The 18,827-nt window shown below is 50.5% G+C and overlaps 1 protein-coding gene and 1 long non-coding RNA gene across 2 annotated transcripts; both read left to right on the top strand.

Annotated features, from left to right (window-relative positions):
* Positions 1–3,831: 3,831 nt before the first annotated feature.
* On the top strand, positions 3,832–5,563 carry LOC140702319 (uncharacterized). Its single transcript, XR_012081444.2, has 3 exons — positions 3,832–3,914; positions 4,093–4,177; positions 4,656–5,563. It is a non-coding gene; the product is annotated as an uncharacterized LOC140702319 (long non-coding RNA).
* A 330-nt stretch (positions 5,564–5,893) lies between these two features.
* LOC140701654 (uncharacterized) lies at positions 5,894–12,805 on the top strand. The gene is made up of 14 exons (XM_078380823.1): positions 5,894–5,952; positions 6,045–6,096; positions 6,671–6,753; positions 6,943–7,027; positions 7,900–7,948; positions 8,522–8,588; positions 8,704–8,788; positions 9,133–9,205; positions 9,520–9,602; positions 9,879–9,943; positions 10,282–10,373; positions 11,082–11,139; positions 11,380–11,471; positions 11,709–12,805. Exons 1-10 carry the CDS (start codon positions 5,894–5,896, stop codon positions 9,933–9,935), a joined length of 693 nt encoding a protein of 230 aa, XP_078236949.1. The 3' UTR covers positions 9,936–9,943; positions 10,282–10,373; positions 11,082–11,139; positions 11,380–11,471; positions 11,709–12,805.
* Positions 12,806–18,827: the final 6,022 nt, after the last annotated feature.

Raw genomic sequence — 18,827 nt, 5'->3', positions numbered from 1 at the left:
TCAAGTTAATTCTGACTTATGATTACCCTTTCCAGGGTTTTCTAGGTAGAGAATACTCAGAAGTGTATTCTATACCTAGAATTCTCTTCTATTTGAATATCTGAAAGTGCTGGGCAGGTACTGCAGCCCTGTATTTAACACAACCAGTCACTATAGGTGATTGAGAATTCCATGGAGTGAGCAGGATGATGGAGGAGGTATGGATCTTTCTGTCCTATTTGATTTTTGTGCCAGCTGCAGAGAAAGGAAAGCCCTCTCCACCATGATCTACAAGTTACTCACCCCTTTCTAGCGTAATTAGAATTATTTGGTAGACTAGTGAGTTTTCCAAGGTGCTCCTTTACAAGAAAGAAAGGAGATAATGATGCAACATGTATGATTGTGGGGGAAGAAGGAATTCTGAGGTGATGAAGGAGGCAAGGTGATGTGGTGCGGGGCCCTTTGGCCCACTTGCATAATTTTAGCTGGTGCTTTCTCCTCAGCAGAGAAAAATCCATGGTGGATTATACATTTGGCATGGCCTTGGTTTAGAGCAGTGGTCCCCAACCTTGGGCCTCCAGATGTTCTTGGACTACAACTCCCAGAAGCCTTCACCACCACCTCTGCTGGCCAGGATTTCTGGGAATTGAAGTCCAAGAACATCTGGAGGCCCAAGGTTGGGGACCACTGGTTTAGAGGACAAGCACATGGTGAATTAAATTGTACAGCGTTTTTTAATCTGCAGGGTATCCTCAAAGACATTCAGTGCTGATAAAAGGCAGATGATCTCTTGAGATGTGGTTCCCCCTTTTAAGGCCCAAAATAGCCTTAAATTCAAACTGGAAGCGATGATCAGTTTTGGTTCCGAAACACAACCAGATGCTGCCCATATGGGCCAGGCTCACAGGAAGGGAAAATGCCCACTCTTTTCCCCTTTCAGAAGCCAGGTAGACGAAGCCCCTAGAGATTTCAAATAAAATTAAAACAAAGTACTCTAAACCACCAAAGAACCGAAAAAGAACAGAAGCCCCCCTGTATCAAAAGCAAGATTTCTCCCCCTGAACCGAAGTGCTGGTTCAAGAGAAAGCAAAGAGGGATTTCCCAAGAACAGGGGAGGGAACCAGGGCCAAGCCAACGCAGAAGGAGAGATTTTTGTAGAGGGGGGAATAAAAAAGAATATCATGGTCAATCCAAGGGTCCTGAAAAGCAGTTGTTGCTGTTGTTGTTGTTGTTGAGTGCTGTAGAATAAGAGTTGCTCATTGACCTGGCCAACACGAGATTTGAAGGAGGGGAAACCTTTTGGCAGCAAATGGAGGCACGTAATAAATATTTTTAAATAATAAAAAAAAGCAGATTTCCCCCCTTCCAAAAAGAAAAAAAAGAAACAGAAACCCGCCCTCTGAAGGAGAACAGCCCGGAGGTCCAGAGCGTTGGCTGGAAGGGGCCACTGGGGCCATAGGCTCCTTTGGCCAGAGATCCCAGTCCCAAAGATACAGGGCAGGGCTTTTCCAGGGATCCACTCACGCGGATCGTTATCCCCCCTGCTCATTAGGGCAGGACGGGGAAGAGTCAGGGCTGCAGAGAGAGCAGCTTCTGCCCTCGTTTCTGAGGGACACAAGATGGCCTCCTGAAGCCTGAAGGACAAAATGGCCTCCACTTTGGTATTTCGGAGGGTTGTTTCTCCTAGTCTCATGGCAGTAAAAATCAAGGCAGGGGTGCATGGAGGAAGAAGGATCATTTAGGTTTTTTTGGTAAGTTTCAGATGCCTTTCTCGTAGAAGAGAAGGCCCAGCGGCCCCAGGTGCAAAGCAGCGTGTGGAAGGGGCTGGTGGAGCCTGGAAGAGGGGGCCCACCTACCCCTTGCCTCGGGCTTCCTCTCCCAAATACTCTTGGCCCATTGCCATTTCCCCACCGGCTCTCCAGGAGGGTGAGAAGGGTGGGGAGCTCCATCCAGATAAGCCAGCTTGACACTCCCTGCAAGCAGTAATTTATACAAGGTACAGGAAGGCTCTTCCCAGCCATCCTTTGCGTTAAAAGGAGAGCCATCATCATCCGGGGAGAAATCTTAGCAGGGAACACCTTTGGGGCCAGAGAGGCAAGTGGGGTTCAGGATGTGTGTCATACTAGGGCTTATTTTCAGCTTAGATCTCATTTTCAGGGAAATGGGGTAGTCAGGGGACTGCTTCCAGGCACAGGAGCCGGGCCAGGCAAGTCATTGGCAGCCAAGCCTACGGAAACCACCCCAGAGCCCTGAGAAAGCCCAGACTAGTTTTCCATTCAAAAATGGCTGATGGCTCTGCTGGATTCCACAGCTTGTTTCGGTTGCGCCGGTGATGCCCAGGTTCCGCTCCATCCCAGGACGACTGGTCATTTGCGCCCAGGACTGAGCTGCAAGCAAGAGGAGCTGCCGGTCTCTCTTCTTTTGTGACTCGGCAGCACAAATATTTGCATTCAGGGGACTGAGAAGGATCCTTCAAACTTTCAGGGTAAGTCACCGGGAGGGTTGGTGGGGCAGAGGGGGTCCTCCCCAGGGGGGGAGGTTTTATCTATCTGTCTGTCTGTCTGTCTGTCTGTCTGTCTGTCTGTCTGTCTGTCTGTCTGTCTGTCTGTCTGTCTGTCTATCTATCTATCTATCTATCTATCTATCTATCTATCTATCTATCTATCTATCTATCTATCTATCTATCTATCTGTCTATCTATCTATCTATCTATCTATCTATCTATCTATCTATCTATCTATCTATCTATCTGGACCACCAGACCACTCTAGGCGTCTAGAGTGGTCTGGTGCCCCAAGCCTCCATCAAGTCAAAATCATGGCGATGGGAGTCCTCTAAAAGTGGGAAGGCCCGTTTTCAACCTCTCTTCCCTGAAAAGCCCATCCATGTCCTGGGGGTGGAGGGGGGGCATTTGGTCCCACCAGGTTTCACCAGGTCACTTTTTACTGATGGAGGAAAGGGGTCACCAGAAGTGGAAAAACACCTTCCTTTTCCTACAGATCAACATCCTGACATTGCCGCTTAACCTCTGCAATACTGAGTGATGGTGGGGGGTGTGTGTTAAATGGCTTGTTCTGCCTTCCTCATTGCATTGCATTGAAGTTCTTTCCCATTTTGCAGTGTGGCATGCGTTTGCTCCTTTTTAGCCTTTCAGTGCCTTTTGTTAGCTTGAAGGGTTGTATTTGTTCTTGAAATGATGTAAGGCACCTTGGCATCCTTTTAAAAGTGGAAAGGCAGGGGCAGAAATGATTTTAAAAATACTTTTAAAATGACCTGAGCAGATCTTGAAGCTTGGTTGTTCGCTGTGATTGAAAAGCATAAGGTGAAAGGTCTAATTTGTTGAAGGTGGTGTTGCATGTATCCCCATTTGAAAAAGGGGTAGAAGTGAGAGTCTGCATAGGCATATTTTTTTCAGAGAGGCAAGTTGGTGAAGTAGCCCTTGTTAGAAAAGATCCATGGGGTGGGTGGGTGGTGAGAGATGCAATCCGAGCATTGACAAAGTCTGGGGAGGGAACAGCAGCCCCCTTCCTGTCCACCCTCCTGCCCCCCCCACCAAGGGATGGGCAGAGAACTGGCAGTCTGGGCACAAATCTCCAGGGGCTTGGTCTCCCTTCCCTTCTTCTAAGTACTGTATATGTATTTGTGTTAAAGGGAGAGCCAACTTTGTCCAGGGAGAAATCTCAGCAGGGAAGACCTTTTGGGCTAGAGAGGCAAGTGGGCTTCAGGATGTGCGTCTGATCTTCCAATTCCTTCTTCCCTTTCATTGACAGGATTCTGTGGTGGTGCTTGTCCCACAGAGCACCCAGACCAGCTTTCCAGAGTCTCTGGTCATCTCTGAGGTGACCGGAAAGTCAGGGAAGCCGGTTTGCAAGCCAGGGAAGCCGAGGAGAAGAAGGAGGAACCGCTCCGTCTCTGGTGATCTCGGAGGTGGAAAGGTACGGTCTTCCCAGCAGAGGGACAGGAAGGGGTGGCCTGGTTTGGGCAATGCATTTGCCAAGCAAAGCCCAGACACATCCTCCATATCAGAGTTAAGGCAATGACAGGGATTGCTGCAGCCCTGGTTTAATGCAGTGGCGCTCTTTTCTGACCTGTGGTGTCCTCTTCTCACACCAGTTACAGCCAACTGCTACCCTGCGGACGAGAGGAGGGGAAGGAGGGCCAGTGAGGAAACAGTCCCTTCCGCTCCACATTGACCTTGGTAAGGCATGAAAGGAGGTTTCCTCTACCGAGGGGACGTCCCCTTTCCCTCCCCTTCAAAAGCCTCCTGCAGGGAGTTAGGGCAATGATGGGGGATTGCTGCAGCCCTGGGTCCTGGAGAGGTGCAGGAGACCAGAATAAGGCCAGTAATATCAGGGAGGGTGGGAAGCGGACCCTCTTCCCCTCCCCTTTCCATCTGATCTAGTGGGGAGTCTCTTGAGATACCCCAGTGCAACACAGCAGACCTTAAAGGCTGTGAAAGGGGATGGGGGGGAAAGGAAGTGGGGCAGAGAAGGACAAAGATTGACCCAATTTCTTTAGACACTCATGGACCGGTAGGTGGGTTTGGAAAGACTCCACCTGGGTCAGTTCAGAGTTTCATCCACCCTGATCTCTTGGCAGTGGTCCAGGCGTTTTGCTAAACCCCCCCCCCCAACATCTCTGCTTCTCTCAACGTTAACCTTCTTTCTCTTTTCCAGCGGTTGGGGAGGTGGTGCACATTTTCCTGTTGTGCAGGCACCCCAACCCGTCAAGAACCTGCTCCTGAACCTCTCAGGTAGGACCCCAAACATCAGAAGCCTTTCCTGTCGCCAAAGAAAACCCAGGTCCAATGCTCCTGACCAGCAGAGAACAGGGAGGGAGGAGGCACAAGGGTTGGAAGCGAGGAACAGAAAGAAAAACCGGGATGGCTTCGTTCTCCCTTAGCCTTTGGGAAGATGAGGAGGACGTAGAGAGAAGAAAGGAGGGGAGGAGAGATGCCCAGGGTCCCCACCATCCCAGGACTACTGGTCATTTGCGCCCAGGACTGAGCTGCAAGCAAGAGGAGCTGCTGGTCTCTCTTGTTTTCCAGTCGTTCCGTGCAAGCGTCTGGAATCATGGGACTGAGAAGGATCCTTCGAGCTTTCACAGTAAGTGACCGGGAGGGTTGGTGGGGCAGAGGGGGCTCCCCCCCCCAGGGTGGCAGCTTTTTCTGCCACAAGCCCCTGGCCAGCCCAGGCTAGAGTTAAATCGGGGTGTTATCAATTTCATCCCCTTTGGGTATCCTCAGTCTTTTGGCGCTCCAGGGGATCTGGTCCCCAACCTCCATCAAATCAAAATCATGGCAATGGGAGTCAGCTGAGAGTCAGAGCCCATCTAAACCCTGTGGGTGCAACAAGGCGTAGGATTTAAAAGGCTTCTTCAAATACGAAACTTGTTTAAGCTGTGGTCTTTGAAACTGGGTGATGGTGGGTCTTCCCATCAGATAACCAGGTTCTTGAGGGCAGATGAAAGCCCTTTCCCTTCTTCTTGTGGCTCTCCACCCCTTTTATTCTCCATCATATTGACACCCCCTGCAAGCAGTAATTTATACAATGTAGGGAGAAGCTCTTCCCAGCCACCGTTTGTGTTAAAGGAGAGCCATCTTTATCCAGAGAGAAATGGTAGCAGGGAACACCTGTTGGCCTAGAGAGGCAAGCAGGCTTCAGGATGTGCCTCTGATCTTTCAATTCCTTTTTCTCTGTAATTTCCAGGGTGTGGTCCTTGCCCCAAGAGCGCCCAGAGTGGCTTGGCAGAGCCTCCCTCTCATCTGCCTTCTCACCTGGAAAGGTACGGTCTTCCCAGCCGAGGGACAGAAAGGGCTGCCCTCCGTTAGGCCATGCGTTTCCCAAACAAAGTCCAGTCACTCCCTGTGTCTCAAAGGCTGGGGCTGACTGGCTGGTGTCCTGGGGAACCGAGGATGGGAGCTGGTGGTGGCCTTCATGATCCTCTTAGATCTACTTGGGGCAACAGGTGGAAGTAGGATTCAGGTCCAGTGGCTGCCGCCCTGGTTTCCTCCTACGTCGTTCTGTGGCCTCCAGTTGCCAACCTCTTGTGTCCTCTTTTCTTAGCACCCGCAGCGAGCTGCCAGCCAGGGAAGCCGAGGAGGAGAAGGAGGAACCGGTAGGGACCCTTTTGACCTGCTCTGCAGGAACCTTGGTAATTTATTTTATTTATTAATTTATTTGATTTGTATCCCGCCCATCTGGTCTATGTGACCACTCTGAGCGGTAAGGAATGAAAGGAGGTTTTCTGCACTAGTGGAAGGTCCCCCTTCCCTCTCCATCCACAGCCTCCCGCAAGAGGGCCAAGACTGTGGCACCCACTGCCTGGTGCCTCTCCCTGCAGGACTCGAAGGCCTCTTTCAAGAACAAAACATGCATGTCGAGGGAGAGGAGAAAGGATCCTGGGTGGTCTTCCCCTGGGAAAGCTGAGCTGTGGGGAGAGGAGGGAAGGCCCTTTCCCTTCTTCTTGTGGCTTCTCCACCCCTTTCATCCCCCATCAGCTTGACTCCCCCTGCAAGCAGTAATTTATACCATGGAGAGGAAAGTTCTCCCCAGCCACCCTTTGCGTTAATGGGAGAGCCAACTTTGTCCACGGAGAAATCTCAGCAGGGAACACCTTTTGGGCTAGAGAGGCAAGTGGGCTTCAGGATGTGCGTCTGATCTTCCGATTCCTTCTTCCCTTTCATTGACAGGATTCCATGGTGGTGCTTGTCCCACGGAGCCCCCAGAGCAGCCTGCCAGAGGCTCCTTCTGTGGTCATCTCCGAGGTGGAAAGGTACGGCCTTCCCAGCTGAAGGACAGGAAGGGGTGTCCTGGCTCGGGCAATGCATTTGCCAAGCAAAGCCCAGACACCTCCTCGAAATCGGAGTTAGGGCAACGACAGGGATTGCTGCTGCCCTGGTCTCATCCAGTGGCTCTTTTATGCCGTCCTTTTCTGACATGTGGTGTCCTCTTCTCACACCAGCTACAGCCAACTGCTACCCTGCGGACGAGAGGAGGGGAAGGAGGGCCGGCAAGGGACCAGTCCCTTCTGCTCCACATTGACTTTGGTAAGGCATGGAAGGAGGTTTCCTCTACCGAGGGGACGTCCCCTTTCCCTCCCCTTCGAAAGCCTCCTGCAGGACGGCCGGTACTGTAGGTAGGGAGGCAGGCTTCAATGCAGGGCTCACCTGCCCATTGGTCATGCAGAGAGGCAATCGTTTCCGCTCCTAGACCGGAGGGAAGCAGTGGGAGCCAAGGTGTTGCCGCAGAGAGGGACCCGTGTCCCCCCCTCCCCGGGGCTTCTCTCTCTCCATGTTGCTTCCATCCAACCCCGAGAGATTCTAAACCCTCTTTCAAGTACAAAACACGCAGATGGAGGGAGAGGAACTGGACGCTGGGAAACAGGGCAGTGGGGGGAGGATGAAAGCCCCTTTCCCTCCCTCTTGTGGCTTCTCCTCCCCATGTGACCCCATCAGCTTTACCCTCCTTGCAAGCGGGAATGGACACAAAAGGTCCTGGAAGGGTTTCTCCCAGGAAATTCTCTGGGTTCTGTGGAACTTAAGAGCCATCCCTAAAGGGAGGAACAAGTTCATCCAGAGAGAAACCATAACAGAGAACAGTGTTTGGGCTAAAGAGAGTGGTGGGCTTCAGCCCCCTTTCTAGCTCCGTGGACTTGGAAGGGTTCCCCTCCCATCACAGTGGGTGGTCTGGCTTCTTTCACCCCATTTGCCCCCCCCCCCCATCACCTTTATGCTCACTCCAAATCGAGACCCAAATCTCGGGATGTCTAAAGGAAGACACATCCCTTCTTTTAAATAGAGAGGTGACTTTCTGCAGAGCGAATTTAGAACTTGGGTCACCATTTCGAGTAAAGAAACTGGGAGGGGGGCTTAAGGACAAATGTCAGCGGATCCTGTTCATTCTTCTTTTTAATTTACAGGGTTCAATGATCACTGGGGACTGGAAGGCCCTTCTGATGATCCTGAGAGGTAGGACCTGAAAGAGAAAGACACGATGCCCGCAGGAACCTTTCCTACACCCAAACTCAATACAGGTCCCTGCCCGCAAGGGAAATCCAGTCCCAATCCACATTGCTCCTAAGCAGCAGCAGAGAACAGGGAGGGAGAGGACACAAGGGCTGGGAAGGAGGGAAGGACAGAAAAAAGAGGGATTGCTCTGAGTCCCTTAAACTTGGGGAAGAAGAAGAGGACTCAGAGATGAGAAAGAAAGGGAACGCCAACCACAGGACCAGATAAATGTTTATAGTTCTTCAAATCCTACAGTGTGACTCGGGGATTACTAGGAAACATGGTTGTAAAAAATATTACAGATTTTACAAGCCGTAGGCACATAGGGATCGTTTCTGTAGGCAGTTCCTGGTGCTCAGCTCTTCTCAATTGGCGAAGAGCAGAGGACAGGGGGTGGGGGTCTCCATGGTCTGCTGGGGGCTTTCATGGAGCACCTCAGGAAACAGGATTTGGGGCCATTTGCAGGGGACCTGGTTTCATCCCATTGGGCTCTTAAGCCTTCAGTTTCTAACATGTTCTCTCTTCTCATCTCAGCATCTCTGAGGAACATCATGAAGAGGGGCAGGATCTGCCGTCTCCAGCGGAGGCTTCAGCTTCATGGGTAAGGAAGGAAGAGATGTTTTCTCTCCCAGCGGGTCGTCCCCTTTCCTTCCCATACCACCGCTTGCTGGAGAAAAAGCCAATTTGGGTTTCACTTCTTCTTTTTCATTCTCAAGATTCTCTGGAAGTGGAGCCACCCAGGAGGATCTCCAGGAGGAGCCTAGATGTCTCCCTGGAAGACCTGCCCTCTCACCTGGACAGGTATACCCTTTCATGAGCACAGGGATTGGGAGCCATACCTGGCTCTTTCTCCATCACTGGCGCTTGGTCCACCTTCAGCACAGCTAGGATAGCAAGGGTCACTCCCTGTCCATGAACAGGAGGAGGAAGCGGACTCTCTCCTGGCTTCAGGGAGAGTCTACCTTGGACCTGTGGCTTGGACCCTTACTGAAGGGGCCAGACTGGCCATGGCTGGCCTGCAGGTGGTCCTCTCTGGCTGGGGTTCCCTTTTAAGATGTCCTCTTCTAATCCACCGTCTGAGCTGAGCGCCAAAGAGGAAGAGGGAGGCCAGCTAACCCTTACCAGGTGCTTTCTTCTTCTTCCAGGGACTCCCAGCACAGCTCCCCTTGGCCTCCAGCTACCCTGCGGAGAGGGAGACGTGGGGGAACCTGCCCCCAGGTAAGCCTGCTGTCTCTCCAGCCCATTGCCATTTCCCCACCGGCTCTTGTGGCTTCTCCTCCCCGTGTGCCCCCAATCAGCTTTACACTCCCTGCAAGCGGAAATGGACACAAAAGGTCCTGGAAGGGTTTTCCCAGGAAATTCTCTGGGCTCTGTGGAACTTAAGAGCCATCCCTTGTTTTAAAGGGAGAAACAAGTTCATCTGCAGAGAGATCATAACAGAGAACAGCGTTTGGCCTAAAGAGAGAGGTGGGCTTCAAATCATTGTGTTTGCAGATTCAAATCGTTTATCCATTTAATTTTTAATTTTCCAGGATTCGATGCCCCTTGGAGTCTCTCTAAGCTACTGGGGCACCTTAGAGGAGGAGACCTTTGTCCCATGACCCATTTCTGGAAGGTACGCTCTCTTCAAGGGAGGATTAGGGAGGGACACCCTGATTTGGCCCACGAACATCCCCAGACCTCCCTTCAACATCAAGGCCTGGGCAATGGTGGGGATGCTTTGGGAAGGACCCCATAACATCTGACTCCTTTCAGGCTCCACCAACTGGAAAGGTCCTCCCACCCCACCACAGCACGCAATGCATGTGCCACCCCCAGTGGATGGAGCTCATAAAGACAAGGAGCTCCTGAATTCAGGGGTCTAATCTGTTTGGTGGCTTGTTTCTCCTAGTCTCGTGGCAGTAACATCGAGGAAAGCATTCGTGGAGGAAGAGGGATCCACGTTTAGTTTTTTTGGTAAGTTTCAGATGCAAAGCAGGGCGTGGAAGGGGCTGGTGGAGCCTGGAAGAGGGGGCCTGCCTACCCCTTGCCTCGGGCTTCCTCTTCCAAATGCTCTTGGCCCATTGCCATTTCCCCACCGGCTCTCCAGGAGGGTGAGAAGTGTGGGGAGCGCCACCCAGGTAAGCCAGCCCCACACCTTAGTGGGGAAAGGAGAGAGATCAGCCCTCCCTCCCTCTCTCTGCCTCCTGCTGCCCCGTCAAGGGAAATGTGCCCAAGAAAAGAAGGATCCCCCAAAGGGATGGAGATCACTTTGCTTTGTACTAAATGTATGAATGCTTGGTTTTGATTCCTAGAGTTCTTCTGAATACACATCACCCTTTACCCTCTCGGACACCACGGACGAGAGCGAGAGCCTCCGTGCACAAGCAATGGTACCATCACCCAGGTAATTCTCTCTCTCTCTCTCTCTCTCTCTCTCTCTCTCTCTCTCTCTCTCTCATTTTCTTTCTGGCTTGATGTGTGAAAAAGTGGGTTGGGGCTCACGGAGGATCCCTCCTGGTTTTAATTTTAGTAGGAAGACTTAAACAATCACAGGGAGCTTCCTGGTTGGGTTCACGTATCGTTCGCCTCCTTGGTAGTTTCAGTGTTTGGCTGGTTTATTGGGCTGCCTGGCAGCTCAAGGGCACCTTCCCTTTTACTGGCCTTTTTAATTTTCCTCCCAAGCAGCCAGAGAAAGGAGCCAGGAAGAAACCCTGCATTCTTGATCTAGCTCCTCGGGAGGTTTTTAAAAAAATCAAACAGGGAAAGAAAGCCGCCTGCTGCCAGGGAAGCACCTGGATCGAGGACACTATGGATGCTGCTCCATAGGATGAGCCAGGCTCCTTCCCAGGGATCCTTGGTTCATCGCGTCATGGGAATCCCGCCAGCGTGTCCTCCCCTCTTCTAACGCTGGACCTGGAGGCCAGGGCAGTCCCAAACAGGCTCTTAAGAAAGCAGAAGGAAATGTGGCTTTTTTGCCCTCTGCATCCCAGAGGGATCTGGCCCCCCAGTGCAGGGAATTGAGTCCCGATGGTTCGATGGCTTGGTGGGGCTGGGCTGGCCTTCTAGCTCCACACACTGGCTATAGGCTCTTCTTCTCCTCTGATTCTTGCAGTGCCCTGGCGGAGGCCCTGAACAAACTCCTCAAGGAAATGGAGGACGTTCCACCTTTGGTAAGGAAGGAAAAGCTGCCCCTTCTGTGGGAGGTCAAGGGGTGGAGGAAGGAGGCATCCCTTATGCCCCCCAACCCTGGCACGCCCCACAGCTCCCTTCTCTGAAGAGACCAGACCTTCTTTTAAAGGACCAGACCTCTTTGCAGTTCCGGACTGCAAAGGCTCCTTAAAGCAAGGGTCCCCAATGGTCTCCAGTTTGACTTCTGGTTCTCATTTAACCAAATCCCTCTTTTTCATAAGATTCTCCTGAGGAGGACGATGACGCCGACACACTGGCCAACATCGCCAGCCTTGGAAGAGGAGGAGGTGGAGCCATAGACCATCTCGGCCAGGTAGGGTCATCCCAGGCAAAGAACTGAGGAGGTGTTCCAGGGAGAGCAGCCCCTTTCCCCCGGAGGGAGGGCAGAAAGGGTCGGGGTCTTGCCCATTGAGGGGGAGAAAGAACGCTTGAGAGCTCCATCGGGCCAGTTCCCAAGACAATCAGGCCGGGAGTGGGCTGTGGTTGCTAACACGGAAATGGAGGAGGAACAAAGACCGATACCTTAACACCTTTTTTGTGCTTCCTCTAGGTGCTTGGAGACTCGGAGAAAATAACACCAAAAAAAGAAGAGAAGCAGGAGAGAATGGGGCCGGCGAAATCATTGTACATTCATTTTTAAATTGTATGCATTTGTCAATGTTATTTGAAAATAATTAAAAATTATAAATTATTGTAAATTATTTGAAGGTTTTGGTGTTGCTTTTATCTACTATTTTTTAGTGTAGTATTTGCTTCATAGTTTTTTAGTGTTTGTATACTGAATATGTTCGCTTTTACACTGTCTTTTAATTCTGTATGCTGCCATTTTAAACAAAGAAATAAAATAAATAATAAGTTGTACTTTTGTTGTATTGTTCATTTTCCTCCAATTTCAAGTGAAGAGACATCAGGATAAATGGAGAGACGACAAATGTGATGGGAATGCTTTCGAAAGCTTAAGTCTCTCCGATAGCTGGGTTTCCCTTCAGTCAACTGATCCTGAAAAATGGAAGACCAGAAGGGATTGCGAAGAGCTCCAGAAGGATCTCTCCAAACCGGCTTCAGCCTTAGAAAATGTAAAGAAATGCACATTGAGGCAAAAAAAAGTGAAAACTTTAGTTCTCAGCTCAGGGGTTCTTCTGAGCTGATTGTGATGAATCAGGAAAGAGATCTTGGGGTGCTGGTGGACAGCTTGAGGAAAGGGTCAACCCCATCTGCGGGCGGAAGTGAAGAAGATCAACTCCATTCTAGGTTTCATTAAAAAGAGGACTGAAAATAAAACAGCCAACATTATAATGCTATTGTACAGAACGCTGCTAAGGCTGCACCTGGAGTCTTGCGTACAGCTCTAGTTGACGTACCTCAAAAAAGACATTGTGGAACTGGAAAAGGTGCGGAAGAGAGCGACTCGAATGACGACTGGGCTGGGTCACCTCCCTGATGAGGAAAGGCTACAGCTTTTGGGGCTCTTGAGTCTCGAGAGAATGCGCCTGAGGGGGGATATGACTGAGATGGATAAAATGATGCAGGGAATGGATCAAGTGGAGAGAGGGAAGCTTTTTTTCGCCTCCTCACGCAATACCAGAGACAGGAGGCGTCCACTCCAATGGAGTGTTGGGAGAGTGAGAACAGAAAAAAGAAAATGTTTTCTGACCTAGCATGTTATTAGTTTTGAATGGGTTAATACGAAAAAGTTCAGGGTGGATTCTTCCAAGAAGAATTTACAATTCTGGCTGGACTGGCGTATGTTTGTTACACCCAACAGATAGAAGAGGCATTGGGGAGAAGGTGACTTGGTGGGTTGACTCACTAAAGGAGGAGAGCCGTGCCAGCCTCCGGCTATCCTGCCACAAGAGAGACATGGCGGGACCTGCCCCCAGGTAGGCCTGCCTTCTCTCCAGCCGCTCTCCCTCCGCCTCTTCCGCCTCGCCCGTCCTCCTCTCCTGGTGCCCCTGCCACGATTAGGTTCACCGGAGAGGACGGAACCTGTTGGATTGCCAGAACCCATAATCTCAAAGGGGGATGAGATTTGTGGTTGCTGCTGTTAAAAAAAAAATCCCCTGCCTTTACTTAATTCAAAACCCCCTAAAAATCACATCCCTGCACAGTTTAAATAGGGTCCCCATGAGGTTAGTCTAGGGTGGGGACAGCTTTGTATCAAAATAAAGGAATGAATGCCCGGTTTTTATTCACAGAATTCACATTGGACACCATCCCTTCACAGAATTCCACACAGAACACATAAGGTGCACAGCAGACACAGGGAGCCTTCACTCGAGTAATCCATTCCCAGAAAATGTGGCTTTTGCCGTGAGACGCTGTTCTCTGCCTCCCGGGGGGGGGGGGACGGGCTGCCCAGGGCTGGGATTTGGATCCCGACAGATGGAGAGCTTAGAGGAGCCCTGGCACTTCTTCTAGGTTTATCCTCTAAATGTAGGTTCTTCTTCTCATCCGTTTCCTGTAGGGCCAAAGAAGAGCCGGGCCGAAACTTTGGGGATTCCGAAGACTCTCCTGACTCTCTGCATTGACCCCGGGGACGGCCCTAAAGCACACCGTGGAACGGTCAAGGAGGTGCTTCTGTTGCACCTGACAGGGTTTTATTTTGATTTTGGCTCAAAAAAACACATTAGGGTTTATTTTCAGGGGATGTTTTATTTATTTATTTATTTTCATGTACAACCATCTACATTGAGTCAAATACAGTCATGTCCTCTTCTTCTGGTTGCTGCACAAAGGTGGAGGGCAGGGTTTCCGTTCACTGTGACTTATTTTTGGGGTAGGGCTTCTATGAGGAGCCTCCTGAAAAATCCTGCTAGGGCTTATTTTCAGGTTAGGTCTCATTTTCAGGGAAATGGGGTAGTCAGGGGGCTGACAGCTCTGCTGGATTAGGCAGCTTGGTTTTTGGGGGTTGCCACGGCGACCCCCAGGTCACACAATACCCCAGGGGGACTGGCCCTTTGTCCCCAGGACTGAGCTGGGCCCAGGTCACACAGTACCCCAGGGGGACCGGTCATTTGCGCCCAGGACCAAGCTGCTGATAAGAGGTGCTGCTAGCCTCTCTTGTTTTGCAGTGCAGTCGTTCCGCGCAAGTGTTTGGAGTCATGGGACTCAGAAGGAGGATTGTTCGCGCTTTGAGGGTAAGTGGAATTTTAACTTTTCTCTGCTCCAGACTAGTTTCCATCCCAAATCTGTTTTAATCCCTTCTTGAGGTGGTCTAGACCAGTGGTTCTTAACCTTGGTTTACTCAGGTGTTTTTGGACTGCAGCTCCCAGAAGCCTTCACCACCAGCTGTGCTGGCTGGGGTTTCTGGGAGTTGCAGTTCAAAAACGCCTGAGTGACCCAAGGTTAAGAACCCCTGGTCTCGAATTCTGTGGAGCCTCAATCCAGCATGCCCCAAAGGATGATGGAAATGTGATGAGGAAACTGGTACATATTTTCAGATCTGGTGGGAATGTTAACTGGTTAAGAAATTTTGGGAACTGATTTTTAAGGAAATGTGTGATATATTTGGTAAAGATATTGATTTCAATGCTAAAATTGCTTTATTTTCAATTTTGGATAACACGGATTGGGATTATTACTCGAAAGAATTAATCACCAATTTTATGACAAGTGCTAGAATATTAAGAGCTAGATTTTGGAAAGACAAAAATGATATTAGAAGATTGATATTGTGAAGTATGGGACATTCCATTAAACGATAAATTGGCTATTGAACTCAAAATAAAAAAGGGGAAATAAGTTCTAACAATTTTTATGATATTTGGGGTAAATCTGTGGAATTTGTGTTAGTGAAAGGAAAGGGGAAAGCCTCTAAATACTCTATACAATTTTGGAGATGTAGTCCGTAATAAAATATCGTTAAATGGAGTCCCATGGGTATGGAAGACATGTTAGAATTTAGTTTATAATAAGCACTATAATGTGTAAATTTTTTTAATTTTCGTTTTTGTATATGGTTTTTGGAGGCTTTTTGTATCATAAAATAAAAAATATTTTTAAAAATAGAATTCTGTGGAGCCGAATGCGGGTTCTTGGTAGCTTGTTTCTGTGCTTGAGCTAGTCTTGGTTCTAGAGAGTGAGGGAGAGACTTCTCTGCATTAGTAGAGAGATGAGCAAGTTCCTCCGGATCTACTTTCTTGTTTAGAATTAGCTTCTCTGTTTGCATTGTACTTTTCTGTGCTGAGTTACTATCCAGTCGTTTTAAAAGTTTCTTTCACCGCATCTTTTTGTACAGAAATGTTTTGGGATTTTTTTTTACATATTTACTCTTCGTCTTTTTACTGTTTGTTATTTTCCTTTTTTGCACCCCTTTTCTCAACTGTTTTCTGCTTATCAGGCTGGTGGTAGAAGGATCCTTTGGACATGATCTGCTTTTAGTTTCCTCCAAGTCAGATCTTAACCATAGCTTTTTGCAGATAGCCATCAAAGTGTTTAGAGGTTTGTTGGATTCATTCAGGAAAGATTTCATGTGCTGTATGTCCTCTGTTACGGAGAGAAGCTGGCTTTGATCTAACAGGCTGTCTCCACCTGGAATTAGAGTTTGAATTGGGAATTATTCGGCTGTACTTGCTTTATCTGCGTTCAGCCCTGAGGACTGTGTCTTTGATTCCTCTAAGAGACTGGACTTAAAATTTGTTGAAGGACCTGGTGTCTGGGAGAGGTGCAGGAGACCCTAATAGGGCTAGTAATATCAAGGAGGGTGGGAAGCGGACCCTCTTCCCCTCCTCTTTCCATCTGATCTAGTGGGGAGTCTCTTGAGATACCCCAATGCAAAGATCCAAAGGAGGTGGGGCAGAGAAGGACAAAGATTGACTCCCACTCCCCCAGGACCCCATTTCTTTAGACACTCATGGACCGGTAGGTGGGTTTGGAAAGAGTCCACCTGGGTCAGTTCAGAGTTTCGTCCACCCTGATGTCTCGGCAGTGGTCTAGGCGTTTTGCTAAGCCCACCCAAACATCTCTGCTTCTCTCAACGTTAACCTTTAGCTCTTCTTTCTCTTTTCCAGCGGTTGGGGAGGTGGTGCACATTTTCCTGTTGTGCAGGCACCCCAACCCGTCAAGAACCTGCTCCTGAACCTCTCAGGTAGGACCCCAAACATCAGAAGCCCTTCCTGTCGCCCAAGAAAACTCAGGTCCAATGCTCCTGACCAGCAGAGAACAGGGAGGGAGGAGGCACAAGGGTTGGAAGCGAGGAGCAGAAATAAAAACCGGGATGGCTCCATTCTCCCTTAGCCTTTGGGAAGATGAGGGCGACGTGGACAGGAGAAAGGAGGGGAGGCTCGGCCATGGGGACCAAGAGATCTTTAGGATAGATCTCTAAGCAGATCTTAGGGGCCTTGCTTGTCTGCTTGAGTTTCTGACCTGTTGTGTCATCTTCTCATCCTAGCATCACTAGGGAGCGCCAGGAGCAGACAGAGGAGACATCAGATTTCAGGGTAAGAAATGCAAGGATCCCTTTTCTTCTCCCAGTGGGACGTCCCCTTTCCCTCCCGTTGCACAGCTCCTGGCTTCTTGCAGAGAGGCCGGCCCCGGGGTTGGTGAGGTCGGCTGAGATTCAGAGCCCATCTAAACCTTGTAGGTGCAGCGAGGGGACAATTCCTGCTCCCATTTAAGAAACAAACCGTTGGGAGCCAGGATGTGGCCCAAGAGCTCCCTGCTGCTTCTCCCTCTCAATGGGGTTTCCATCCCAGAGAGGCTTCTTCAAATATGAAACACGGATATGCTGTCATGCTTGAAACTGGGTGAGGGAGGGTCTTGCACCAGGAAACCAGATTCTTGAGGGCAGATTAAAGGCCCTTTCCCTTCTTCTTGTGGCTTCTCCACCCCTTTCATCCCCCATCAGCTTGACTCCCCCTACAAGCAGTAATTTATACCATGGAGAGGAAAGTTCTCCCCAGCCAACCTTTACGTTAAGGGGAGAGCCAACTTTGTCCAGGGAGAAATCTTAGCAGGGAACACCTTTTGGGCTAGAAGGGGAAAGTGGGCTTCAGGATGTGCGTCTGATCTTCCGATTCCTTCTTCCCTTTCATTGACAGGATTCCGTGGTGGTGCTTGTCCCACAGAGCACCCAGACCAGCTTTCCAGAGTCTCTGGTCATCTCTGAGGTGACCGGAGAGTCAGGGAAGGCGGTTTGCAAGCCAGGGAAGCCGAGGAGAAGAAGGAGGAACCGCAAGGCTCCAACTCTGGTGATCTCGAAGGTGGAAAGGTACGGTCTTCCCAGCCGAGGGACAGAAAGGGCTGCCCTCCGTTAGACCATGCATTTCCCAAACAAAGTCCAGTCACTCCCTGTGTCTCCAAGGCTGGGGGTGACTGGCTGGTGTCCTGGGGAACCAAGGATGGGAGCTGGTGGTGGTCTTCATGACCAGCTGAGACCTACTTGGGGCAACAGCTGGAAGTAGGATTCAGGTCCAGTGGCTGCCGCCCTGCTTTCCTCCTACGATGCTGTGGGGCCTCCAGTTGCCGACCTCTTGTGTCCTCTTTTCTCAGCACCCGCAGCGAGCTGCAAACCAGGGAAGCCGAGGAGGAGAAGGAGGAACCGCAAGGGACCCTTTCGACCTGCTCTACAAGGACCCTGTATTCCATGGTGGGGCTTGCCCCTCGGAGCGCCCAGAGCAGCCTGCCACGGGCTCCGTCTCTGGTGATCTCGGAGGTGGAAAGGTACGGTCTTCTCAGCCGAGGGACAGAAAGGGCTGCCCTCCGTTAGACCATGCATTTCCCAAACGAAGTCCAGTCACTCCCTGTGTCTCAAAGGCTGGGGGTGACTGGCTGGTGTCCTGGGGAACCAAGGATGGGAGCTGGTGGTGGCCTTCATGATCCTCTGAGACCTACTTGGGGCAACAGCTGGAAGTAGGATTCAGGTCCAGTGGCTGCCGCCCTGGTTTCCTCCTATGTCGTTCTGTGGCCTCCAGTTGCCGACCTCTTGTGTCCTCTTTTCTCAGCACCCGCAGCGAGCTGCCAGCCAGGGAAGCCGAGGAGGAGAAGGAAGAAACGCAACGGGCCTTTTCAGCCTGTTCTGCAAGGACCTTGGATTCCATGGTGGTCCTTGCCCCACGGAGCGCCCAGAGCAGCCTGCCAGAGGTTCCGTCTCTGGTCATCTCTGAGGTGGAAAGGTACGGTCTTCCCAGCCGAGGGACAGGAAGGGGTGGTCTGGTTCAGGCAATGCATTTGCCAAGCAAAGCCCAGATACCTCCTCGAAATCGGAGTTAGGGCAATGACGGGGATTGCTGCAGCCCTGGTCTCATCCAGTGGCTCTTTTATGCCGTCCTTTTCTGACCTGTGGTGTCCTCTTCTCACAGCATTTACAGCCAACTGCTACCCTGCGGACGAGAGGAGGGGAAGGATGGCCGGCAATCCACATTGACCGTGGTAAGGAATGGAAGGAGGTTTCCTCTACGGAGGGGACGTCCCCTTTCCCTTCCCTTCCCTTCAAAAGCCTCCTGCAGGACGAGAGAACAGCGTTTGGGCTAAAGAGAGAGGTGGGCTTCAAATCATTGTGTTTGTCGTTTCAAATCATTTATCCATTTATTTTTTTATTTTTTCAGGATTCTATGCCCCTCGGAGCCTCAATTAGCTATTGGGGCAGCTTGGATGAGGAGACCTTTGTCCCACGACCGATTTCTGGAAGGTACGCTCTCTTCAAGGGGAGGATTGGGGGGGATGCCCTGGT

This window comes from Pogona vitticeps, chromosome 11, assembly GCF_051106095.1.
Source record: "Pogona vitticeps strain Pit_001003342236 chromosome 11, PviZW2.1, whole genome shotgun sequence".
Classification (NCBI taxonomy): domain Eukaryota; kingdom Metazoa; phylum Chordata; class Lepidosauria; order Squamata; family Agamidae; genus Pogona; species Pogona vitticeps.
Note: the sequence above shows the minus strand (reverse complement) of the source record. Positions and strands in the feature narration are given on the sequence as shown.

What these genes read in the sequence shown, in the direction of transcription:
- LOC140701654 (XM_078380823.1), top strand. Translation starts at nt 5,894, where the DNA reads ATGGGAGCTGGTGGTGGCCTTCATGATCCTCTTAGATCTACTTGGGGC. An exon ending in TCTGCTCCACATTGACTTTG is followed by an intron (nt 7,028 to 7,899) that starts GTAAGGCATGGA and finishes TTTAATTTACAG; the next exon opens with GGTTCAATGATCACTGGGGA. An exon ending in GTGGGGGAACCTGCCCCCAG is followed by an intron (nt 9,206 to 9,519) that starts GTAAGCCTGCTG and finishes TTAATTTTCCAG; the next exon opens with GATTCGATGCCCCTTGGAGT.